Genomic DNA, 27,670 nt, shown 5'->3' with positions numbered 1-27,670 from the left:
ATAACTCCAGTCCGGGTTTTCCGTTGAGCCGCTGTGGCGCGGTAGTACAACAAAAGACAGTCGTCTGTAACTAAACCTTTATTAGAGTGGATTGAAGTTTATTGTTTTCTCGTCTCATGATCCAGAGTTATTCAGTATTATTTACAGAAGATCGTTCTTTGGACCGAAATGACATGAAAGGAGCCTGATAGCGGACAGTGAGTATTGTGTATTGAGTTAGCCTCAAAGCTAAGAGCCTACCAGACCATAATATAACACCGTATTGACGACACGTAAACGTTTGAGGGTTTTCTACGTATTGCTTAATTGGTCAAGTAATACAGGGGATATTTCAGGTAGATTATTGCGATTTAAAAGCTCAACTGTATCAAACTGGCATGAATGTGACGGACTGTGTGGCGTGGGCCCTAAACACGCCCATGCGTGAAGCCTCGCGACGGCAACACCGTCCTCGGTCCTCCTCCGTATGTTGTGTATATATATATGTGCAGCATATTTGGTGGTTGCATCAGCCTATGAGGCTTTCTTGACGTTTAAGTAGCAGGGTCCCCTACAAATTGTAACATACAATTTGGCATGCTAATATTTTTCTTCAGTTAATGCAGTGTCATATGATAAAGTTCAGTAAAGTACATAATGATTACACTAACAACATCACATGAGTATAAATGGGTCATTCCATGTCAAATCAACAACATTTTGGAAACTTCCTCGTCTCAAAATTTTGCTTTTGTCAAGATTTTCTTTCCTCGGAGAAAGACACACATGAATAGTGATGAAAGCCAAAATATTAAATGAAAAAAGTTTTTATTTTTATTTTTTATGAACCAGAATCTAAGAGGTTATCAAGACATCTTTAATACATTTTGAGTTACAGACATGCATTGCAAACTTGGAGCAAAAAACACATGACGTGTCACAAGTCATTTTTACCCTCTGTAATTTGGCTCCAAATGTTGTCCTACCATTTTGACCCCCTCAACAAAACAGCAGATTACTCAGTCAATATACATTCATGACATTTAATATTTTGTCTTTCATCTTTATTTATGTATTTCTTTCACTAGAAAAAAAAGATCAAGATTAATTTTTATCTGGGGACCTCTGGTTGAGTTGACACGAATGACCCAAGTGTTCTGTTTATCAGCATGCTTGATACTGATAGGTTGTTTAATTCCAGGGTTCATGTTTACGGTGCAAGCGTCCCTTTTTTGCGGGAACCGCAGAGCCTCCGTGTGGGGCTAGAGGACCATGTTCCGCCCTGGAGGAGAGCGGGACTTCCAGACATCGGCCCGAAGGATGGGAACGTCCCTGCTCTTCCAGCTGTCGGTCCATGAGCGCGAGTTGGACCTCGTGTTCCTCGACCACAGCTATGCCAAACCCTGGAACGCCCACCCGGATGCCAGCAGTGCCCGGCCCACCCGCATGCTGTTCGTCACGCCTCGACGGCAACCCGACCCTTCTGTGTGAGTATTCTCTCAGTAGGGATGTGCACATCGACTAATTTGACAGTTGTTTAAACGGAGGTTTTGTGACGAGTAGTCGACTAGTCTAAAAGTAAGAAACCCTTTAAAGACGTGTGTGTGTGTGTATATATGATGCATTTGAGCACTTAATCTATGAATCAAACAGTCAGATCCCATAATAAATGCAGCTGAACGCCACACACTTGGTGAATAAAGCTCATTTTGATTCGGAGTTGAAGTAAATACATGATGGGCATTTGCTTGCATGTCCTGAATATGGTTACGCACGGCTCTAGTGGCATTGTGCCAGTTTGAAATGGCACAGCTTACATAAAACATTTCCGTTTTATGTCCGATTCAAAATTCTCCCGCACCTCGTTTGTCTTCTGGTCATTTCTGTGCTCTCCGTGACTGACACAAAGAAAATGCGTCTGAGGTAAAATAAAAAGATTAGGCCCTACCTCTTAAGGTATTATTTTTTCAAATGTTTTATTTAAAATGCTTTTAAATATAAATGTAACAAAGTTCAAGGCACAGGGAAGAATGGGGAACCGGTGAACGGTAAACTGAAGTTTTAAAATAAATAAACCGAAACTAAACAGCAGGTGTTTCATAGCTGACTGCCGCCCATACATCAGACAAAATGCAACTTAAATGTCCCAGTCCTGGTCTTCTCTCGTCACTCCTCTTATCCTTTGGGACTCCAGACTGGTGCAGCGCGTAGTGACGTTCATAACACTCGTGCCACCGGCTTTATGGCTCGTGCCCGGCTCTTCACCATACCATTAAAACGACGGTAATTTGAACGATAAAATCTTGTCTATTGTTTTCAGTGTCGACTAGTAGCAGCTGTACCGTTTAGTCGACTAGTCTTGCACATCCCTAGTCAGAAGCACGGTATCTTTTACCTTGTTTACACTTGAATTGACAAATGTGACTGTTAATGGTTTAGCACTGTCCGCTCGTGATCGGATTGCCTGAAGCAAATGTTACATCACTGGTTTGCAACAGTGACATCAACTGTGCAGCAGATTGTCCCCCATTATTAGTTAGACATTTCGGTAGGGCTGCTCGATTATGGAAAAAATCATAATCACGATTATTTTGGTCAGTATTGAAATCACGATTATGTAACACGATTATTTCACATGACTTTGGGAACATGTTGCATTTATTAAAAAGACACTTTTTAACTATTCTTAAAAAAGTCGAAATTTGAACATTTATTGTACTTTTTGAACTATTAAAACGAATAATATAACAGATAATACTTCAATAAGTATTTTAATAATTCCCACAGGTCTACCACTTTTTCCCCACGCAAACATTGATTCACTTAAGCAAGAAGTTTGTATGATTAGCCTAAATTAATCCACAGAGATTATGAAATCAAATCAATCATTTTAAAACTTTTTCCAAGACGCAATTTCACAAACCGCGTGAGTGTTCAGCGGTGCCGCGTCCTCTCTCTCTGTCTCTCAACATGGGTTGGACATTTTGTTTTATTTTAAAGGCCATTGTTTGCTTAGGTCTATTTTTATTACTACAAAAAAAAAATCTGATTACTTGGGTAATCGTACTCGATTGCCAAAATAATCGTTGGTGACGGTCCTAAAAAATTATTTTATTTTCGAGCAAACGAGGTGCTGCACAATAGATGTTAGTCTGAAATCATAAGGCCCTAGACATTTCAAAGCAAGTTCCCTATTTATCAGTATAATATGTACCTAAATATCACGTCACAAAATGTATAATTGGTTTGTGATGTTGTCCACTACAGTGATTCGGACATTTCCATCGATGTAGAGACGGTCAAACCCACTCCAATGCCTCTCTATGACAATCAGAAAGCTCGTAGTGTGATGAACGAATGTGAACGTCACGTTCTGTTTGCACGAACCGTCGCTGATGGACCACCTCCTCCCGATGATTGGGAAGAACACATCAACAAGTAAGAAAAACTACTCTGTTAATTACAAGATCACTGAAGTCTGAGAACGAGGATGTTCATGTTTTTATAGGGTCTTACAGCAACACAGATCTGCAATTCTATACGGTCTGACTGTTGCATGAGATTTCCGTTTTCTTTCTGCATGCTCATGTTCGAGAGATTGCTGATACGACTGTTTTTGTTCTGTTCTGTTTTAGGGCTGGCTGGTCGTTGGCTCAGAACAAGCTCTTCAATAAAGTATTAAAAGCCCTACAGGCAGAAAGACTCGGCAGACTGGCCAATGATGGTGTGAGTTTTCATAAACTAGGTTTATCTTGCAAGCTCTGTTTTATAATCAGGCAATCCATTAGATGCTGTTTCTTAAAGATGCTCACAGTAGGATTATCACAGACAGATGATAGTAGTCTTAGACTTGCATACTGCTTCATCCTACTAATATCTATATATATATCACAAGGCTTGGCACTGAGCAGTAATTTATGCCAATGTTTCTTAAAGTGATACTGTAGTTCACCCAAAAATGAAAATTCTTCCATCATTTACTCAGCTTTGTCATTCCAGTGTAATTTTCTGTCTTCTGCGGAGTATAAAAGAAGATATTTTTTAAGCATTTTGGAAACCACACAGTTTTGGTTACCATTGACTTTGATTGTGTGGGGGAAAAACCCCCCCAGACATTTCTCAAAATATCTTCTTTTGTTCTCCATTGTAGAAAAGAAAATCATAAAGGTTTGGAACAACATCAGTTTGGACTAAAGGCACCATAATCACACAGAGATGCAAACTTGTCGCCTTTCGTCAAAAATCGCCGTTTTGATCCCAATATTGGTCATTTGTGTGATTTTGTGTAAATACGACAAGTTTTTGAAATTGGCAGTTCATATTCTGGTGTTTTCAATGACTTTGAGTGGCTCTGCTACACCACATGAACTTCACCGCTGCATGTGCTTTGAGGTTGGGTCACTTATCATGGATTTGAAAATGCAGCACGCACCAGCCATCTTCCCAAATTTTGTAATGAGAAGTGAATTTCCACCAAAAGAAAAGCCCTCTTTTAACATTTAAATGCAAATATATTATTTATATATTAGTATTATAATTTTACTGTAAAATAAAAAAAATATGTAGAGAATTTAGAGTGTCTTTTCTCTTATCTTAATGCAGTAATCGGCTGTAAATCCACGTTTTAATCCACGTGTAGCTGATATTTAAAAAATGTTGGGCTCCCTCCAGAGGGGTCACGTGTTTGTCACCTTTTATACCGCTGATGAGTTTGCCTTTTAAATATAAGCCTATCTGTTTTATCATAACTATATTGTTAATTATTAACAAATGTATTATTTGCATTTTAGCAATGTTTTCTCTCTGCTGTCTACTAACCGATTAACACAACCCACCAGTTGGACAGTTTACTCTTTTATTGATGCAAATCTTGTCCAGTCTATTAGAAAGAAATAGTTGTGTAAAAGTCGTGCTCTCTCTCAGTCTCTATGTCTCTGGTCTCCACAGGCCTGTAATGAACCTGTCTTACGCAGGATAGCCGTGGATAAATGCGCTCATAAGGTACGCCACGCTCTGTCCAGTGTCAGCTGGGACTTAAAGCTGACACAGTGGCTGCATAGCACACTTGTGGAGTCTTTGAGTCTTGCTATGCTGGCGGCTTACCTTGATGTACTGCAAACACTCAAAAGCAAGGTGGGATATCTTATTATCATACTGTGATATGATCATACCACTGTGTGTTTCGAGTCCATAGCTTACAGGAGACTGTTTTTTTTTCTTCTCTTTTAGGTACCATCCCTGATTGACCGGATGTTGCTGTCGTCGTCTGTAAAAACAGGAGCTGCAGGGGCTGAGGCTCTTTCTCTGCTCCTTAAACGCCCATGGGACCCTGCTGTGGGTGTACTCTCACACAACAAACCAGTATGTACCAGGCTTTATCTTGTTGGTTTATTCATTCCTATTGAGAATGAGAGAGATTTGTTTGTGGTAATATTTCTATAATAAAAAGGTATTTTACAGAAAATGTCTGGTGATGGTCCCCTGATGGACATCTTGATTGCTGTCTGAATCAAATCTGAGTGTTCATGTTTTTATTTTCAGAGTAAACTTCCTGGATCTCCACTGATCCTGTTAGCTCCATCAGGGCCAACCAACCCTGCCTTCTCTACCTCTCGACGAATGAGATTCTGGCAATCTCAGCTCTCCTGTCTAGGGAAGGTATGCAAAATCATAAGCGAAACACTTTGATTTAGTGTTCTCCACAGTAATTTCTGATGTTGGTTTAGTTACATTGAGAGTAACGAGATTTTGTGAATAAACTATTGCATTAAATTGCTCATTCTTGCATTTACAGAGTCCCTTCAGTTTCTGATTCAAATAAAACTGCATGTTTTAAAGTCTGTATTTTGTGATTCAGGTCATTCCCATAAACGTTCATGTGGGCAGTGGAGCCAACATCGGAATCACGCAGTGTTTAGAGCACATGATCGGCACAGTCAGAGGAAAGGTCATTGAGGTACGAAACGACACACAGCACTAGCTAGATAATGCCACTTTCGCTTGACCGAAAAATATAAATCAGGGATGCGATTTTCGGACAGCCGTAAATATTAGCATTGTAATTTTACAGTTGTCTAAAATAAATTATTGTTTTATTGAATGTCCATTCTTGTCCATTTAGATGTCCCAAATCCATATGATGTTAGCAATTTGTGATTATCTTGTACTTATAAGAAATTAAAGGTGTATTCTTATATTACTTGAATGTTTGTACAAATAAATGTCTATGGAGAGCATTTATTTGTGGAATGGTGTCAAGTACCACAGAAAATATTTTGGACACATACCGGACACACTTTGTGAAGTGTGAATCATATGTTTACATAGCATAACCCCAGACATATTTCATATAATGCTGTTTAATATGTATTTATTTTTAGTATCTTTTGTAATAAAATGAGTCATATTTTAATAGAATGATGTTCTTTTAATATCACTTGGGAAAACATTTGATTTTAGAAAGTTTTTAAGAAGAACTCACCAGGATTTTTCTTTTTTATTATTTCAAATGAAAAAATTATCAAATTATAATAATCTTGTGTAGTTTCTCTTAAGTGCTTCAAGTTTTTGTTTATCAATTTGTATTTTAAATGATCATGTTCTTGCCATGGAAATTAATCTTTGGTGATGACAGGGCAAAACATAGATTATTTGTTTTTGATAATAAAGTATTTTTGAAGGTAAATTGTCTGTATTTGCTCTCTAGGTTCATAGTCACTTTCCCCATAAACCGATCATCTTGGTGGGCTGGAATTTGGGGTCATTGATCTCTTGTCATGTAAGTCTCTCTCAACAACAGTCTTCTAATTTCTTCTCTATGGTCGGCTGTAAACTGATGATAGATGTCTATTTGTGCGTCCAGGTTTCCCTTATGGAGTACATGACTGCTGTTGTGTGTTTGGGTTTCCCTCTGCAAACTGTCAGCGGGCCACGAGGGGTAAGAGCAAACAGTCCATCGTTTCTTATTCAGTGTAAATCGCTCTTTGTCACGATGAGCTTCATGAAATCATTTAGCAGATACTTTTAAAACCGCTGGCTGAAATGTAATGTTTGTCAGGATGTTGATGATCCGCTGTTGGACATGAAGACTCCTGTGCTGTTTGTGGTTGGTCAGAACGCACTACAGTGCAGTCCTGAGAACATGGAGGAGTTCAGGGAAAAGATTCGAGCTGATAACAGCATGGTAGTTGTCGGAGGGGCAGATGACAACTTGAGGTTTGTGTCTTCAGACATTCACGTGTGTTTCTGACTGGGGAATCCCTCTGTATAGACTAGTTGAAAACACTCGGCTTTGTTTACAGGATCAACTCCACTAAGATGAAGACAGAAGGCCTGACCCAGACCATGGTGGATCGCTGCATTCAAGTCAGTACTTTTCACTTGTGTTCTCCACATCGTGATCATTTAAAGGCAAAGTCAATGAAGCATGATTTAAAGGGATAGTTTGGCCAAAAATGATATTAAACCCATGATTTACTCACCCTCAAGCCGTTCGAGATGAATATGTCAATCATTTTTCAGACGAACACATTCAGTTATTTTAGAAAATGTCTTAGATCTTTCAGTGGTTATAATGTCAAGTTATGGGGTCCACCTCCTTCAAGTCCCAAAAATGTGCATGCATCCTTCACAAAAGTAATCCATCCGGCTCCAGGGGGATAAACGAAGGCCTTCTGAGGGTAATCCGTGCGGTTTTGTCGTAAAAATATACATATTTAGAACTTTATAAATGAAAATAACTGGCTTCCGGCAGCGGTCGACGCACGTTCACGGGAGATGGTTGCCGGCGTAGGACGTAGAGTAGGAAGCGCCGTAACGTAGAACTCAATATCCTCTTCTCAAATATCAAAATCCTCCGACATTTTCTTTTAAATACAAGTTTTCTTTAAATCGCGGAAATCCTGAGTGGAGTTTTGTTTTGCTCTGCTCTCTGGCTGCGCTGTCGCGTTCGTTCTACATCACAACGCTTCCTACGCTACGCCATACGTCGGCAACCATCTCCCGTGAACGCGCGTCGACAGTTATTTTCATTTATAAAGTTTTAAATATGTATATTTTTACGACAAAACCGCACGGATTACCCTCAGAAGGCCTTCGTTTATCCCACTGGAGCCGGATGGATTACTTTTGGATTACTTCATTTTTGGCCGAACTATCCCTTTAAAATCACTTCCTTGAGAGGGATTTCTTAAAACATTCAGGGGAGAGACTAAAGTCCCACACAAGACAAAGTCTATTTTTAGGGAAAGCTGACCTTAGCTCTGATTAATGCATAAAGCTGTCTTGTGTGACCTCTTTAGTCTTAGCCTTAATCTTTTTTCCCCCTTTTTTTAGGACGAGATAGTTGATTTTCTGACGGGAGTTTTGACCCGTGCTGAGAGTCATGGTCATGGCTCTGGTGAAACACGAGACTTGGATGCTGAGAAGAAGAAGAAACCACGCCGTGAGCTCCCCTTTGACCTTGAGAGGTCACGACCCTCTTCACCTGCTGTGAGGGTACCCATCTCCCCATCTGGCTCAGAGGCAAGACAAAAACATGCTTAAACATGTAGGATATAGAGTGCTGAAATATGAATGAATGCCTGAAATAAGGTCTGTGGTTAACACAAGCTTAAGATATTTTCAAATTTTATTGAAGTCACGTGACCGTAGTGTAGTTCGTTTATAGCTTACGTTTAGCTTTTTGCTTCTGCCGATTGGCCTCAAAATACATAATCGTTCATTTGTGAAGATTATCTTGTTAGTCGCAGAACTTCTTTTCTGCAATAATCCAATATCCAAAGCCAATGAAAAAAACATTTCTCATGGGAACCAGAGTGATGCTAACTAAAAATACGTCGTCAGTGCAGCACTCTATAGCAGCAGACATAAAAGGTTTATCTGTACATACATAGAAAAATGAAACGCATAATGATATGGCTAAAACATGTAGATAATTAAGTTAATTGAAAATCAATATCGTTTCCCCTCCAGGATATGTCCAGTGTCTGCAGCAGTCCTACAGCCAGTCCCAAACCCAAGACCGTCGGGCTTTCTCCAGCTCAGAAATCCAGTCTCATTACTGCCACACAGCTACTGAAGACCCACATGCAGCGCTCAGGAACTGTGCTCACACACAAGCAAGCACAAGGTGTGTATCTTTCCAAGTGCAAGTTCACAGATTCGGCCCCAGAACCCTAAGAGAGCTTACATGCAGGATGCTTTTTCACAATTTTGTCTGTGTTGTTATTAATAGTGCTAAGATTATTTATGCCTTTTGGGAGACGACTGCACGTAACATAACTCGTAACAAAACCAGTAGGGTCATTCCGTGTCAAATCAACAATTTCAGAAACTTCCCCGGCTCAAAGTTTTTATATGGTTAATATTTTTTCTGTAGGAAGACAAACATAAATAGTGATGAATGCCATAATATTAAATGTCATGGATGTATATTGACTGAGTATAATCCGCTGTTTTGTAGAGGAGGGTCAAAATGACAATTTTAACTTCAGATTGAGATTTGGAGCTAATTTACAGGGGTGTAAAAATGACTTTAGAAAGATGGCAGCATCATAATTTTATTTTTACACAGAGATTGGTAGATCTATTAGTTAAATCTGTTGACTTTAAAAATATTTGTTGCATTAAATGCCAACGGTGATAGTTCAAAAAATGGTGTAAAACACTTGTTTTTGCCTCAAGTTTGAATGCCTGTAACTCGAAGTATTCCAAAAGAGAAGTTTATTAACAATGAGAATCTAGAAAGATATTAAGACATCTTGAATACTTTTAGTTACAGTCATGATAACTTTAGAAAAATAATATTTATGGTACTCATAACAGGTGTGTTTTATGCAATTGAGCTGATACATTTCTAGTTTTAACATTGTTTATTCTTTAGATATTCCTAGAAAAAAAGTATCTGCTGTGTGAAAAGTTACCCACATTTGGTTTACAATTGACCAATTTACTCATGAAGGAAAGTTTATGAGCCAGAATCTAAAAGGATATTAAGATATATTTAATACTTCTTGAGTTACAGGCATCCAAACTTGAGGCAAATTGTTTAGCTTTTTTCCATTTTTGAACGGTCACCGTTAGCATTTAATGAAACCGGTTGCTAAAATAAACAGATTTTACCAATACACCTACCAATCTCTGTGCTTTATATAAAGTCATTTTTGCACTTCTCTAATTTGGCTCCAAATCTCAGGTGAAAATTTAAATGTTGACCCTCTACTAAACAGTGGATTACTCATTATTATACATCCATGACATTTACTATTCATCACTTTTTATGTTCGTCTTTTTACAGAAAAAAAAAATGATCAAAAGCAAGCATTTGAGCCGGGAAACTCTGGTTGACACGGAATGACCCAGTAGTTAAAAATGTTCCTCAAGACCCCTGTGTTCTGTTCCATTCTGTTTTTGACGAGCGTGTCTTATGTGTATCTGCATAACTTGAACACTAAATCATGTTTAAGCCTGATGGGCCTCTTTTAACCCTGAGCTGTTCTGCCGATGCCTGTGCATGTTAAATGACAAGTTCTACACAGTTCATCCTTGTTTTGAGGAGAATCCCAGATCCCATCAAGCAGTAATGTTGTGTGTGATTCCTGTCTTTTCTATCCCCTGTGCTTTCCCTCTTCACTCTCTCCATCTTTGTCTTCCGTTCGCTACAGCTCAGTTTGCTGCTTTTATGAAACATAATATGCTGGTGAGGAAAAGCATTCCTCCTGGCAGCCCTTCATGTCTCTTTGGTGAGTATCTCTCCCTCTCTTTTTCCTTCATTCTTTATTGTCTGTCTGCCCCTTTCATGTCTTTCTTTAAAGTTGTCTGTCATGTCTGTATCACATACGTCCCTTTTAATGTTTCACCAGCTTGTGTTTGCAAAAGGCAATAACAATAGTTAACGCTTCAAATAATGACTGCTTGCAAATGCATGTTCTTCCTGACTGAATCTATCTTATATCGGTGTGAGAGTGTAAAAATGTTTTAATAAGTTTTCCCTAAGAGTAGGTGCATTGTTTACCTTTTCACACTTCAACACATTTAAGGTATTATGTGATCAATACATTGCCTAGGCCTATTTTTATTTTTTAATTATTGCCGTCGGTCAAGTTTTTCAAGAGTAAAGTTGGAAGTGGAACTTGTATTGACCGCTTTGAGATCCCAGCCTTGGTTATATTATTTAATGTAATGTTGCAAGTGTTGTTTTAATTGAGAATCAAATATTAATTTTAATGTTAATACATCATTTTAATAGGCCTTTAAAATCCAAGCTTGCACAAAACATAATCAATATTAGGATGCTTTGACTTATTAAAGAGCCTACAAGGCTTTAAAACTGAACATAATTGCAGGCTGTCAGTCAGTGCAGTTACGTTGTTACGCCAGCAGGGACCATCGTTATGAGTGTGTCATTATTAAGCCATTAACCTAACTAATATGCTGAAATGCTGCTGATTCATTCATGAATGAAACAAGATGTTGAAATTAACTTTGAGCACCACTTTACAAGGCTCAATCGATGAGCGACGCTCACCTGGGTAACACTGAAGCTGTTTCACGTCAATAGCATTGATTCCCTGCACTGGGCTGCAATTAGATTTAGTTAGATCGAATTTATTGGCTTTTTAATAATAGACTAATAAGCAAGAGAGTTTGCCTCACTACTGAGGATGATGCATAATTACATGATTACATACTAAATTAATTTGCTATCTCTTTAAAAAACTTTTTTTGTGTGTGTTCAGTTGCACTTGCTTGTATGGATTTCTCACCACAAGCTTCTCAGCTGAAATCGCAGCCTTGTTAGTGTCAATATATCATCCATTGATTGTAATTAAACCAGAATCATTTCACGTGAACATTGTTGTTTCCCCATAGCAATGTTCCTTTTATAGTACTATTTATATTTTCTACTACCACAATGTAAAGGATAAGTTTGTCGAGTTTTAAACCAGCTTTGTATTGTTAAAATATCGGTAGTATGGGTAAATGGACAATGTGCACTCATTCTCCATGTTACCTGCATTCAGATATCACCGTTTTTATTTGTCAGCGACATAAACGTCTTCTGAATGATCATTTTGCATTATCTGGTTATAGTTATAATAACTATAAACTATAGTTTTTTTCAGCTCCAGGTCTTTTGTTATAACTACAGATGAAACTTTCACTTCTTTAATCCCTGCCAGTTGGATTGACAGAGGGGTTGTGGCACAATCAAAAGTGCATTATGGGTTTTTGTTTTGAGTTTCTACTGTAATGGCTAAATTGTACATCATCAATTCCGGTTCACTTTCGCAAATAAGGACAGATTATTTTCATACTATAAATACATATTTATTAGTACTTACCCCTAACCCAGAGTTCAAAAAGCATCTTTCACACAAACCAAACACTAGCCGCATTTCCATTACCCTTCAAATTGTGCAAATTGAAATTGCGAATTGAAAATACGCTCAATGGAAACACGTCAATTTTGCAAAAACTCCCATTTATCGCAAAAAAGGTTTTTACGCTCGCATGAGGTGGTTTTTCACGCAATTAAAAAAAGAAATATTCCGCAAAACTGTAATGGAAACCGTTTTTGCGCATTTACAGTCACCTGACTTAGAGGGCGCGGTGTGTTCGGGCAGAATACGAGACTGTTGTTTATTAAATTCATAAGACAAAATAATTACAGGAATACTGGATTCTAAATAGGGGTGCACCGAAATTTCGGTCGCCGAAAATGGCATTATCGGTTTCGGGCCGAAATGAAAAACCAGCCGAAAATGTCAACCGAAAATGAATGTCAACCGCGCCCTCCCATCCGTGCTCAAGCAGGTTCCACTCACGGTCGAGCTGTTTGCACGCGTCTGCAAAGATTAAGCATGTCAGCGGTATGGAAGTATTTTAAAGTTTCAGATCCATTAAAAATTAAGCAATATAAATAAATATATATTAAAGTTTTTAAAAGAAGCCATTTTCGGCTTCAGTTTCGGTTTTCGGCCAAGTGCATCCTAAGTTTTCGGTTATCGGTTTCGGCCCAGAATTTTCATTCTCACAGTATAAGGGTCTTTCCATGCCATTAATGATTGGATAAAACACACACACGTCTCCTTCCGTTAATAATAATAATAATGGCCAATGCAGTGGCTGTGATATATATAAACTTACCAACGTCCGTTGCCATGATTTTTTAAATGACATCGTGAGAGAGAAAAATTAAGTTTTATTCGCTTAACATCGGTTGTTAACAATTAACAAATTAACAATAGTTTTGTATCGATATTGAGAAAAATCGCAAAAGTTTTGCGCAAATCTGTAATGGAAACGCAGCTACTGACGTTAAAATGACTTTTGTTCCGACTCTTTTGCAAGCGTCTTAATCTCTACCCAGAGACCTCTGCAGCATTTCATATTAACTGTATCGGCTCCTTGTGAATCCCTGAGTCTATACCTTGAGACTATAGGAGACTGTTGGAGCTTAACCCTTCAGCATCATGTGTTTCAGTGCCGGTGCCCAGTGAGCAGGTGGAGGGTTTGGACCGAGACGACATGAGGCTCCACCTCAAGAGAAGACAAACTCCCAGTCCCACTCCCAACAAAGCCTCCAAAAGAGCCAAGATCAAAGTGACCATCGTGTCCCATGGGGACGCGTCAGGAAGCACGGGCTCCACTGCTCAGGAAGGTACTGAAAACACAGCCCTCATTCAGCCGCTCATTAAACAATCTGTGCCACTTATTCATGCATTTAGGCAGGAGGAGGAACGTTTTGATTTAAGCCATTTTCAGCCAGATTGATTACTTTAATTTGAGTGAGCCTGTTGTTAAGCCATACTCCAACTCTTTCCCCTCAAACGTTTAAAAAAAAAAATACTTGCCAGCCACCGCCAGCATTTGATCATTTTCACAAAAGTTTCATGGCCCCCAGAATATTTTTTTGTATGAATGAATATCTGAACATGCCTTGTAGGAAGAAGACATTCTGCTTTAAAAAACAACAACTAAACGTTTTATACTCGTTTCATGCATTCTTTATTTGAATGTTGTTAAGTTTCTTAAAGCAACACTTTGAGCAAAAAGCTGTTGCTTTAATTGCATCTGAATATTCATGTCATTCTGAATCTGAACAAATGCATTAATATTTACACTTCATATACACTTAATTTTTTGTTGTTGCATTTTTTCAACTTGATATGGCTTTTAATCTTAGAAAAAACAAGTTCTACTTCTATTCTTGTGTGATGAGATTGCAACCCTGCCTAATGGTTATCTTTAGATCTGTGTTTTTGTGACATTTGCATGATTTATGCAATATCATGTTGTATCAGATAATGTCCCCACACTTGCATAACTTTATTACACTGCATTTGGACTATATTTGGTAAGTTTCCACTTATACATAGAACCTTGTTTTTGTCAAAGCATTTTGTCTTGCATTTAATCTATTGTTTCTGATTCTTCTTCGCCTGTGTTTTGATCCAGAGATTCAAATGTAGGTGCTAATAGCGCCTCCTACCGTATAACAGTGAAAACACGGAAAGCTGGAAATTTCCGTCAACGGGGAAAGAGTTAATCATTGATGCTTGTATAAGCTAGGTTTAGATATCAGATCCACACAACATGCAACATGCTAAAACAGTAACTTGTCTTAGTGTGTCATGTTGAATTAAGCACCTGACTATCATTAGCCTATTAGTTGGGCTGGTTGATGCAGTGACACACTACCGTTTAAAAGTTTGGGGTTGGGGAGATTTTCTTTGTTTTTTTAATAAAATATTTTATGCTCACTAAGGCCTGACCTGACGCGTTTTTCAGGTTCGAAACCACGAGGCGCACAGCACTGGTCAAAAAAAAGTTTTTTTTAATGTTGCTAGGCAACCACCAAAACAGCTGTCCTGTCAGTCAAGTAAACGTCAAATCAGCTTTTTATTTACTTTCTTTTTTAGTTATGGCCTGTGAAGTCGTTAGCTCCTGATAACTCGCGAGAGCACCACAAGTTTATCCTCCATCATCGCACTCTCCGGGCGTTCAAAGCGGGTTTAAAGCAACTGTAGCTTTCATCACCACAACTGAAGGCCCGCCTCTCCATTCATTCGGTTGGACAGTGGAAAAAAATGCGATGACGTCGGGCGCTTTTTCCACTCGGAGTTTATATATATATATATATATACATTTTTTTCATCTTTAAAAACGCAGGGCGCAGCAGGCGGTAAAACGCGAGGCGCCTGGGGCGCATAAACAGCGCGCAGAACGCTCACTGCTATAGGAAAACAATTGAAAAAAGGTGCCTCTCACGGCACAAAACGCTTCAGTTGTGATCAGGGCCTAAGGCTGCATTAATTTGATATAAAATTCAGTGAAAACAGTAATTTTGAATTTTTAAAATAACTTTTCAATAAATGCATATTTAAATTTAATTTGGTACCGTGATCAAAGCTTTTCCCCCAGGATTCTGGAAAGGATTAGAAAGTTCAAAAGAAACACATTTATTTGAAAGTCTTTAGCAACGTGTGTCTTTACTGTCACTTTTGATCAATTTAATGCATCCTTGCTGAATTAAGCTATTCATTTTTAAAAAACAACTTACTGACCCCATAGTTTTGAATATATGTGTACTTCTCCAGTAAAGCCATTGTATAATTAAATCTTGTAATAGCCTACATAATCCCACGTACGATTTGAAAAAGGTGTCTCAGACTGTTTATGGTTGTATTCCTGTTTTTCTGTGCAGTGGGTTTGTCAGGAAAGCCCCTCGGACTCACAGTGGGCCAGACGGTATCGGGGGCCAAAGAGCTGTCTGAGCTTCTCAGTGCACAAAGGTACCTTTATCTAACACACCAGATCAATTGTACAGAAGAGAAAAAAAGCCTCTCAAGACCTGTTCATACAAATACGACTATTCAAAATGGACATTCTGCAAATTTTTCACACCAAATACATGAGTTCAGAGAAGAGAGCCGCTTCCAGATTCTTCCTCTGCTGTTCAATGTCGCTTAGCAAGACAGTGTTGTTCACGAGCACCACCAAGTCATCATTTTATGTCGAAGCAGTGGCTCCGGCGGGCATGTGACCAAAAGCGTGAATCTTTCTGGATAGCCAGCTTTATTCGCAGTGTAATTGAAAAGAGATTAGAACCACAAAACAAATGTTGCATTGATGGCATGTGAATGTTCATGTCATTCTGAACAAATGCATTAATAGGCATTCATTCAAATGAACCAAATTTTTGCACTTCATTTTTTTCTTTTTTTTGTTGTTGCATTTTTTTTTACTTTATATGGACAGGCCTTTAATCTTTAAGAAATAAGTTCTACTTCTATTCTTGTGTAATAAGATTGCAACCGTGCCCAATGGTGTTTCTGTGACTTTGCATGATTTCTGCAATATCATGTATCAGATCAGATAATGCCCCCCCACCCCACCCCGCCCACACACACACTTGCATAACTTCATTACACTGCATTTGGACTATATTTTGTACGTTTCCACTTTCCAACCTTGTAAACTTGTGGAAAATTAAAAAAATGCTAGAATGTGGTTGGTTTAATTTTTTTCTTTTCTTGTCAGTTCATGTCAGCATCGGTGTTTATGGTGGCTTGATTCTGGTCTGGTATCCTCTGCTCTTTTAGGTCAGGAGGTTTGGCAGATGTGTCTGGAGTTTTGGGTTCCAGTGAGGGGTCATTTCACAGCCTTCATGGGAGCGTGATGTCGGGTTCTTCCTCTCCTGTCCAGGCTCAGGCCCCCGCCAGTGCCCAAGGTACCACGACCTTCCAATTCTGCCAACAGAGGCTGCATTCACACTTGGCATTAACATGCGATCACCGTGACCCAATGAAGCAGATTGGATCATCAACCAATCAGGGCACCGTGTGTTTACACTTGGCTACATCAAGTGGCTTGTCTACCTGAATGACTTATGTGTGTTGCGTTTCCCAAAAGCATCGTAACACCGTGTCCTAACTACACGCGACGCGACGCCGCGACACGCGATAAAAGGTATCTTTTCCATGTTAATCAGAGTTTTTGTCCTAACCAGACGCGACGTCGACTCGCGAAGTTTCTAATTTAGAAACGGTTCCTATTTCTGCGACGTCGCGGCTGACAAATCCGCCCACACAGACGGGATGGATATGAATTTCCCTATGAACAAGATCGAATAAACTGATTGTCATATGAAGAAATTACACTGGTTATGAGTACACATTATTTATTTTTAGTTAAAAATAGGTCACTGTGCCAGAAGCAATAATGGATAATTTACCTCAGATTTTGAAAGCATATAATATAGCGTTCAAACTGAATTCTATGCAAACATACAACTGTACTTCTTAACAAAATTAGTCAATGAGTATATTTTGTTAATGTTTTGATTTTTAATAATGTTATTTCTTGATTTGATTATATCCTTACCCATTTCCAATGCGAGTGCGGGCCAGCAGTGCGCTTTCACAGAGAGACTCCGCCCACACGCTGTTCTGAATGGCTGTGATTTTTTGATTGACGTGTGGCGTCTCACAGTCGCGTCGCGTCTAGTGTGGACAGACACACTTGCTGTCGCTGGAATTTTATCGCGTCGCGTGTAGTTAGGACACGGTGTAAGACTTTTGGGAAACGCAGCCCAGATCTGTAATGGAAAAATGACCCCTGTGCAAAGTTCAGTGTGTATGTGGACAACATCCGGATACAGGTCACATGTTAATGCTAAGTGTAAATGAGCCTAAAATTAACTAAAATGCAGTTTAAAAAAATCCAAATCCAAAATATCTCTATATTCAACCAAAAAAAGGGGAGAAGAAATATTCTAGACTTATTTTTTTTTCCATACGATTTCATACGTGGGGTTGCCAGATGTCAAGAGTTTAAATCCCACAAGCAGAGCGTTTCTCTTAAAAAGGTACATTTTCTGCCGTCTTTTTACAACCTGATGTTCACAACCTGGCAACAATGTGCATCAGATGAAAAATCTAAATTATTTTGTATTAAAAAAATTAACAAATCTAGTGAATGTATCAGTAGGCTATGCTGTATGTTATGTGCACTATATATTTTATGTGGTTAAAATATAAACATTCTAAACCAAAAAAACTGATTCAAAAAATGAATTTTGAATCATTACCGCAGTGTTAACTTGAGTTTGTTTGTGTGTGCTGCGTCAGTACATAATACATTTATATATTATTATCCAGTCAGTATCGTCTTTTGGTGATTTCCCTAGTTATTTCTTTTGTTCTGCTGATGAAAAAAGTGAATCTGCATTCAGTTGAAAAATAATAGTATTCTTTTATTTTGATCTGCTGTCTAATAAAAGTTAAACACAAAAATAATGGTAGCTTATACAACTGCACTCGTTTCTGAATATTTAATAATTTAAACTGTTTAACAAATAAAAAAAATGACAAACATAACATTTATAAATAAAATAATTGTATAAAATTATATAATTGTATTATAGCACTGTAGTATTTGGCATTCGGTGCCACTTAATAAAAGCAGAGCACCACCGCTATTGACGTATTTGAACGCCTGTGCAACGGCTGTTTTCTGATTCCAACAACATTGTTTCTCTGTGCCGTTATTGTTATAGTTGTGGTGTAGATTCTGCCATTCTAGGACGTTTTTTGGAACGAAGTCTTTATCATTCTTGTTATAGTTATCGTCCTTTGTAAGAGCGGGCCATTAGACTAAATGGAAAAAATAGCTGAGAAAAGTAACTCTAGTTTGAATCCTTTTTGACTGCGTGTGTGTGTGTGTGTGTGTGTTAGGTCCCTCTGCCAGTAGTCTGCTTCAGGGCCTCAGCCTCAGTCTGCAGGAGATCAACACCAAATCCCCAGGCGTTCCCTCCACCACACAGGTCACACAGCATGTGCTTCTTAAACGCACGTCTTTGTCTAAAATCGTTTTGCATCCTTTATAATACACATGCTTGTATGATTCCATCTTGTGTTGTTCAGGTGTCAGGAGGGAAGCCCCAGTGTCAGGCGCAGGTGTTGAGCTCTCTCAGCTCGGGAAGCGGGACGCTAGTGCGCGCGGTGCCGGTCGTGTCTACCAAGACCACAGCGATACACCAGCTCCTCACCAACGGCAGCCTGGCCAAACTAGCCAATAGCCTGCCGGGACTGGCCCACGTCTCCAGTCAGAGCACGGGTACGTCCTCGTCGCCACTGGTGACACAGCGCTCCAAACAGAGGCGTCCGCGATGAGTAGCTGACTAGAGTAGCTGTAAGGTCAAAGGTCAAAAAAGGAGTAGCAGGAAAAAAGAGTGTCTGGCAGGTAAATGTTCTGAAAGAGCAATAAACATCCAGCGGAGCGTGTACATATGTACCATAAACAAACATTTGTGTAGATTTGCACTTTTTTTATGCATGTAAAAAGATTTATTTGGGTGATCTTCTACAATTATTGGTCTGATTAAGTTCCAATCTAATGTACTTTTATACAAGTTGTTAATTTGAGTGCGTTCTAGGGCTTGACCTTTAACTCAAACTGCTGTTGTGCACAAAGGACCAAAATATTTCTATAAAATGACAGCGGTGATCAATTCCCACATCACCAGCTTCATTCAGTGTGCTCGATGTGACCGCCTCACTGTTGTTTTGTTTCATTTTTCCGTTTGTTTTTCTCATTTCTGTTATTTGTTCTGTTGGATGAGGTTTATGTAAATCATAATGCTTGCTCTACTCACAAAGACATTCATTAAATCCCCAACAGCAAAGTATGTTCTACCTCTTCTTTGTGTCATTATTATTGTTTTCTGTTTTCATCTTCTCCCAAATTGCATGCATTAATGTTCTCTATTGTTTGCTGAAGTTATTTAAATGCAGTGCAAATAAAAAAACAAAAAGCAAATTATGGATTATTAATCCATAATTGTTTGCTCAAATGCAATACTGAAAGCATTTCTGCCAAGTGTAGACTGTATACATACACCGTATGCAAATGTTCTGTAAATTGTATTTGTTAAATGTTACGCCGTGTCTACTGTGCATTAAACATAATTCTGATTTAGAGAGCCACTGATTTATCTGATGGACAAGATTTAAAGGGGTGGTAAAGTATGATTTCACTTTTCTAACTGTAGTTAGTGTGTATAAACAACATCTGCAAAGTTACAACGCTCGGTTCAAAGCAAAGGAAGATTTTTGCTTTTAAAGAAAAGGACTACAACAAACGGCTGGTAGGAACTACACGACATTCCTCTCGGGTTAGTGACATCAGCAACCCTAAACCCCGCCCCCGGGAACACAGTCCATGTTGAGAAGAGGAAGAGTTGTTGTAGTCGAGTACATTAGTGAGTCGGCTCAAACTTTAGCATCCATCTTTTCACATGCAATAGAAAGTCACTCTGTGTGCATCTCACAACAGTTCCTATACGAGCGATTTATAGATTATCATGACAGAATATGCTAATTAAAGATAGTTAACTCCACATCAGCAACATAAATTCATCAACTAACCATTCAGAGACGTCCTGTTGCTTCTACATGTTGTCACTTCTTCTTGAGTCTCTCCATCTTTGTCTGACTCCGTTTTAACATTAAAGGCAGAACAGTTTCTGTCATTTTAGTGTGTGTGCGTGAGGTAATCGCAGCTGCTAACACACACACACACACACAAGCTCTTGAAACCCCGCCCTCTGCAGCAGCTCATTTGCATTTAAAGGGCAAGGCACAAAACGGTGTGTTTTTGCAAACCCTCAAAAAGTGACAACTTTAACATGCTATATAAAAATATCTGTGGGGGTATTTTGTGCTAAAACTTCGCACACACACTCTGGGGACATCAGAGATGTATTTTACATCTTGTGAAAAGGGCATTTTACCACCCCTTTAAGGTTTGTTTATCTTTTTTATAACAATCAGATTGCAAAAATGCTAAATAAACTGCAGTATTTAAATGAACATCACTCGCTGAATTAAATATGCACACAATAAGTTTGTGCATACTTCATTTTAGTAGTATCTGGTATCCAGTATATTGTCAGGGTTTCTGTGGGACTTAAAGTCTTATTTAGCATAGATTGCAAAAAAATTAATATCTTTCTCAGTATTTTTGTGCTGGTTTCCAATACTAAAAGTCCTGAAAAATCAAAAGGAGTTTATACTTGAAACAAATATTTGTCAATGTGTTACAAAAACTTCCCTTTGAATTAAGTTGATTTTGAGCCCATTGACAGGTATGTTTTAGTTGTATTATTTTAGTGTTAATCATGAACTCACTTTTTGATAAATTTCACAGAAAACAAGACTTAATACACCCCAAAGTGAAAATTCTGTCATTATTTACTCTCCGTTAAAAACACGAAGATCTTTATAATGAAATCTGAGAGCTTTCTGTCCCTCCATTGACACGAGACATTTGTACTGGAAAACAAGACACAAATACTGAGGAAGAACATCACTTTCTGCACTGCCATCAATATAGAGTAGAAGTTATTTCACTTATTTTACTGTTGTGTGTGTGTGTGTGTGTGTGTGTGTGTGTGTGTGTGAGTGAGAGAGAGAAATAAAAAAGTAATGGATATTGAAGATATCTCTAAAGTGTTGCTAATACAACTCATTGTGTTTCTCCCTAGACATTTACATCTAGAGATCATATTAACATATTGTGTCCCTTCAATTTATTCCTTGAATTTCTTTACTTGGTCTTTAAAAAAGTCTTACAATTAATTTACCTTTATAAAACCTGCAGGAACCCTGACTGTGCGCTGGATTTCTTTCAGATCCACTGCATTAGTAGAGACTGCTTTATGCGGCCCCTGATGTTTGTTCACAAAATGGTTTATTATACACACCATGAAAGGATGAAAAAATAATGAATAAATAAAAATTCACTGTGGTGCCAAATATTATTTTTTAACATTTATTATTTTGCATTTCTTTTATGCAGCACGCTCACATTTCTGAGGCCCGTGGCCATTTAAAGCATATATGATCAAGTTTTTATGGACTACAAACACTAAAATAACTACAGGAGCGGGGATGTCTTTTCATTAAGTAGGCTACATATTAAAAAATTGCTGGAGAATAACTGTTTAAATAATAGGTTTGTAATAAGGCTTTTCGTAGTGCGTAGACTAATAACAATATTTACAGTAGTTCAGTAGGCCTACTTTAATGAGGGGGACAAATAGTGTGCGGGATTCCTTAGTAAACAAGAATCATGGCATTGTGTCTTCATATTTTCCTTTTTTAATACAAAGGTTTTTAATGAGGAACAAATGCCCTCATGCACTTGGTGGCTAATTCGTATGAATTCATAAGATCTCATTCATAAGTTTTTTTTCGTATAATCTTAGGCCTACGCCCGCTGACGGTTATACACTGCATGGCCAAAAAAAAAAATCTGTTTGGATTTAAATAGGCATTATTGCAGTGATTATTATGTTTCTAGCATGTGATATTTTTGGCTACAGTTCTTCCAAACCTAGTTGATGGAGAGTGTGTAGCTTTTCATTTCTGAAACATGTGAAGACGCATCATAGCCATATTTCAGGATGACAATATCAAGATTAATCCGGCTCAGATTGTGAAAGAATGATTGTGAGGAGCATGAAGAATAATTTCCTCTCAGAGAGCTGGACTCTTGCATCGACAATATAGATCCTGATGAAAAACTGAAGCACACCAAATCACCCCCTCGTAAAATAGTTATTTTTTTCATGAAATCGAGTTCAGAGTCGCCGGTAGCCTACTCGGGATAAAAGTGCATATGAACTATGAAATGCATCTATTTAGATAAAAAAATTAATGCTGTTATTGATACTTTTGCTTTTGATTATTTGAATAGGCTTTATAATTTGTGCATGTATAATAGCAATGCCACAAAATAAGTATTCCATAATCTTACATGCGTTTCCAAACAACCTGTGATTATAATATTTAGGGAAAAGAAAAGGCCAATATTTCTTGTCTTCAAATATTTTTCCTGCAATGTGTGTGTGTGTGTGTGTCGTCTGCAGGGCTGAAAGCTCCCACCACCATCACAGTGACATTGCGAGGGCAGCCCAGCAGAATTCCCTCTCTCAGCCACACGGGGGCGACAGTGCCCACTCACAGCGTACCTGACCACCAGGTGTGTGTGTGTGTGTGTGTCACCAAATTATACCTCACTTCTTGTGCTTGATGTACCAGAGCTGAAACAGAACAGTTGGCCCTTTGCTCGACAAATTAGAAGAGCTCATCAGTCTTTTAGGATTTTCATTAACATTGATTGGTCCATTTAGGACTGATGTTTACTCGCAGCCCACAGTTGGATCAGTGCCGTTAGTGCTCTGCAATTAGGGTTGCTGTAGTAACCGTCTCATTGACCATGCAGAGAGATGACATGTAATTATTTGCTTAATCACTCTGAAGAGTGTAATTATATGCTTGTCATTTTTTATTTGGATCACTTAGGTAGTATTAGTAATGGTATAGTTCATTTGAGAATGCTTATGATTCATAAAAACACTATTGGATAATTGTGTCCAACATTAGGGGAGAGCCGGGACGATTGAAACGCGGGACGGATGAAACATTGCGATTTTCTTGAAAACCACTCACGTCATGTACGTCATATTTCTTCAGCACGTATAACACGCAATGCCTACCAGACCCGCGAAAACATTTCTTCTTTACGTCATGCCGTTTTGGATTTAAAGGGCACCTATTATGGAATTTTGAAATTTACTTTTCATGTAGTGTGTAACATAGATCTAAGTGAACAAAAACATCCTGCAAAGTTTGAAATATGAAAGTGCACCGTATATAAAGTTATTGTCTTTCAAAAGTAAGAGTCGACTCTGAGTCATTTTTATGAATCGTTAGAAGACCGAAGCTTTTTCTCTGACTAGATGACGTCAACTTGTCAAGTTATTTGAATACGATACGCCCACTTATTGCGCTCCAAGCCCAGGGAAAATATCATGGCGACGAGACGCTGTGTTCTGAAGTGCGACTCAAAAGCCAACTTTTTTCATCTGCCCAAGGAGCATTTGAAGACTAAGTGGCTACAATTCATATTGTATGCCAGAAGTAAAGTCCGAGCCTTGTGCTTTGTTCGCGCCATTTTGAAGACGATTGCTTTTTAAATGCAATCAAACTTGGATTCGCGAGCCGGCTGATATTGAAGGAAGGTTCAGTTCCACGTGTATTTGCATCAGCTTCCTCCTCCGTATCACAACCTGTAAGTGTTATTAATAATTGTTGCTTTTATGTTTTATGTAGCATGCTTAATAGCCTAATTATTTTGTTTGTTGTGTAAGCACCGTTTAGCTTCTAGGTCTTCAATGGCAATTGTATTGAGATATGTGAAGTGTTTGTCGTTGTTTTCGGAGTTGTCTTAAAGAATAGAGTAATACCTCGTAGTAACGTAACTGCATTTTTTTTTTTTGTAAGTTATGTTTATGCATCGGGCTAACGCAAACAAAGACTGATTGTGCTTTTACAATATGAACTCTGGGCTATGCTCGCTAACGTAACAACTACAAAGTAGTGGACTATAATCATTATTATAACACGATTTAATTGATAAAAGCATCATTGTACTCCGTGTTAAACAATAAGTATTATCTCTGTAAACACTGCTGGGTCATCTGACCAATCGCAGATTAGCGTCGCGCAAAGGAGGGGTTTGGAAAAACGAGTCGTTGAACGAATCATTTGGGAGTCGGTGAGCAAATCAGGTAAAAATAAATGCATATTATACGACAACAAAAGTGTTTTTTGACATTGCATGCATGTAAAACTGTTGTTGGGGACTCCCTAAACAACATTAGGAACATTTTAAATGTCATAATAGGTGCCCTTTAAAGCCGGAAAGCTGTTTTTGAGTGCAGTAAGTGAATTCTTTCGTGCGGTACTTTTTTTTGACTGACAAGTTGTATTTATTGTTTCATGTGCCATTGTAATGATAATACGGCAGGTGTATTAGTCCTGCAACACACCCTTAAGTGTGCAATATCAGAGTCTTTTAGTTTAAGGGAAAAACAGGTTTAACTGGCGGGATGCGCTGTCGGGACGGATGAAACAGCGCCTCCTGCCAGTTAAACCTGGTCATAGGAAAACCGGTGTTAAGGCTATTCAACTAGTAAACACTCGATATGACTCAAGGAAGAAGTGTAAGATAATTAATTGTAAACGGATTTGTCTGTCTTCGTCAAAATACCCTATTAGAAAGATTACACAAAATGCGCATAGGCTTATCGCCTATGTTTAATGGGTGATAGAACAAAATGGTTAAAATTAGCCTTTAAATTAAAATAAATGACAAAATATGTTTGTAACAATATGTACACAAGTTACTTGTCAGGTGTTGTTCATAAAAACAAGCATTAGATGAATAGTTGCCGTTTAAACTGTTATGTTTCATCCGTCCCACCCTGTGTTGCAACCGTCCCGCTCAGGCGGGACGATTGAAACAAAGCACAACTACCGATCAAAGTCAACTTTTACTTAAATCATTCTATATTTGTACCGAATAACACATGATACTAAGAGAACACATATGTGAGTTGTTGATCACACACACACAAAAAATCTATCTGTAACCTTATCGTAGAAAATGACGTTTATCTGAAAAGTGTTTCAACTGTCCCGCCTCTCCCCTACTAGTTAAATAAACGTAACAAAATAAGCTATATCACACTAGCAAGAGTGCATATTTAGGCTAGTCAGTAATATTTTTAAAGAAATTACCGTATTTTCCGGAATATAAATCGCATCAGTCAAAAAATGCGCCATGAAGAGGAAAAAAACATAAGTCGCACACTCGCACTGGACTATAAATCGCATTTATTTAGAAATTTATTTCACAAAATCCAAGACCAAGAACAGACATTCAATCTGGAAAGGCAAGTTATTCAAATACACAATAGCACACAGAACAACAGGCTGAATAGTGTCCGGTGTGTTAACGTAACACATTAACAGTTATTCAGCTGCACAATAGCACACAGAACATATACCTGGGAGGCTGAATAGGCTAAATTAACATTAGCCAGCGAGTCCAACAAGTTACCAGTAAACAAAGACCAAGCTCCCGATCTCATTCCACAACACTGAATCCATTGAATTCTTCCTCGGTGTCGCTTCTGAACAACTCCGCCAACTAGAGCGCCCTCTCGCGGCTGTAGACGGAAATGTTTTCTCTTGGTTCATCTCAGTCAGTATGAATTAATTTTGATATATAAGTCGCACCTGACTATAAGTCGCAGGACTAGTCAAACAATGAAAAAAAAGTGTGACTTATAGTCCGGAAAATACGGTAATACTTTTATTCAGCAAGGATTAATTAAATTGATAAAAAGTGACAGTTAAGACATTTATAATGTTACAAAATTGCAAACAAATGCTGTTCTTTTGAACTTTCTGTTCATCAAAGAATCCTGGAAATAAATGTATCATGTTTCGACACAAAAGTATTCAACTCTTTTCGTCACTGATAATAACAAATGTTTCTTGAGAGGCAAAATTGGCTTATTAAGGATCATGTGACACCTGCAGTTATGATGCTCAAAATTCATCTTTACATGACAGGAATACAATTAAAATGCATAAAAAAAATATATTAAAATAGTTATTTTAAAGTGTAATAATATTTCACAATATTCTTATTTTTACTGTATTGAGATCAAATAAATGCAGCCAGATTTTGAAAAACATAAATGGTGGTGGGCTTTCTGCAAGTTGCATTTTTATGCAACTTGCAGAAAGAATCCCTCCTAAAGAACGCAGCCATTGAATCATTCACTCAACAGATTTGTTCGAAAATCAGGTTAATTTGAAAAAAACTAATCGCCACTACTGTGTGTTTTTCATAGATGTGCAACACTTGATTGCATTGGCTTCATTTAAAACCTTTCGTTGGCAGAGTGAAAACAAAGTGACAATACTGTTTAAAAATATAGGCATATATTTAAAACAAAACAATGCGTTGCCATCATAAGAAATATGAGCATTTTTGGAAAACTACTCATCTGAGAATTGTATTGTATGTTATGTTCATGTGTTCAATCGATATTTTATCTTGCAGTGACCAGAAGCTCATTGAAAAGGATATGTGAAGCTGGAATGGCCATCACTGAATCCAACAGAACAAACGGATGACATGGATTTAAACCCGCTTTAAAGACCCATTTTGCTCACAACCTGCAAGAGCGCCCTCTATAGACACTGTGTGTATAGACAGTCTTGCACACACGGACTGAAGACTTGACTTCACACACATGCATTTGTCGATTTGTATTATTTTCCGTAATCTGCAGCACTTTGACTGTGCAGTGTCATGTGCAATGTTCTTTTTGTATTTTTTTATATTTGTTTTTCCCCCGTTTTAATATATTTTTCCATACAGCACTTCAAAATATATTTATTGGGAAATTTCACAAACATTGTTATTGTTCTTTAGATACAAGGCTTTTTGTCTTGCTGTCTTCTTAAACAGACAAAAAATGATGTTTTGCCAGTACAGAAGATTTGATGCAGTTGATTTAGCAAAAAATAGTTTGTTATTGAAATGTTTTGCACAAATCCCCAGCCGAGCCTGAGCGTTATTTCCTCACAGCCATAAAGCGTCTGAGAGTAATGGATCATTAAACTGTCAAAAAAAGATAATAAATTCAAAACGTTTAAAAGATGACGTGAGAGTATTTAATTGTTTTTAGATTAACCATGCATCAATCATCCAATGCATTTTTGCACGGCTTCCCTCATGACAGCCTATCGCGGTCCTCCAA

General features: G+C 38.1%; 2 protein-coding genes across 4 annotated transcripts in view; one reads left to right on the top strand and one right to left on the bottom strand.

Moving 5' to 3' along the window:
* The window catches only part of antxr1a (ANTXR cell adhesion molecule 1a), a 326,460-nt gene that overhangs the window by 101,612 nt on the left and 197,178 nt on the right, over positions 1-27,670 (bottom strand). The gene's annotated exons all lie outside the window — the stretch shown is intronic.
* Positions 9-27,564, top strand: kansl3 (KAT8 regulatory NSL complex subunit 3). 3 transcript variants are annotated; one of them, XM_079638441.1, is made up of 22 exons: positions 9-197; positions 1,181-1,466; positions 3,247-3,417; positions 3,615-3,705; positions 4,927-5,112; positions 5,209-5,340; positions 5,521-5,637; positions 5,837-5,935; positions 6,686-6,757; positions 6,842-6,916; positions 7,037-7,194; positions 7,281-7,344; positions 8,314-8,502; positions 8,953-9,109; positions 10,644-10,721; positions 13,466-13,642; positions 15,689-15,776; positions 16,587-16,714; positions 18,720-18,808; positions 18,909-19,101; positions 22,916-23,028; positions 26,968-27,564. In XM_079638441.1, exons 2-22 carry the CDS (start codon positions 1,252-1,254, stop codon positions 26,968-26,970), a joined length of 2,595 nt encoding a protein of 864 aa, XP_079494567.1. In that variant the 5' UTR covers positions 9-197; positions 1,181-1,251; the 3' UTR covers positions 26,971-27,564. The 3 variants fall into 3 exon arrangements, with proteins under 3 accessions (XP_079494567.1, XP_079494568.1, XP_079494569.1); XM_079638442.1 differs by lacking the exon at positions 10,644-10,721; XM_079638443.1 differs by lacking the exons at positions 18,720-18,808; positions 18,909-19,101; positions 22,916-23,028; positions 26,968-27,564 and adding an exon at positions 17,545-17,735 and having other exon boundaries at positions 16,587-16,900.

The sequence above is a fragment of the Phoxinus phoxinus genome (genome assembly GCF_949152265.1).
Source record: "Phoxinus phoxinus genome assembly, chromosome: 15".
NCBI lineage: Eukaryota > Metazoa > Chordata > Actinopteri > Cypriniformes > Leuciscidae > Phoxinus > Phoxinus phoxinus.
Note: the sequence above shows the minus strand (reverse complement) of the source record. Positions and strands in the feature narration are given on the sequence as shown.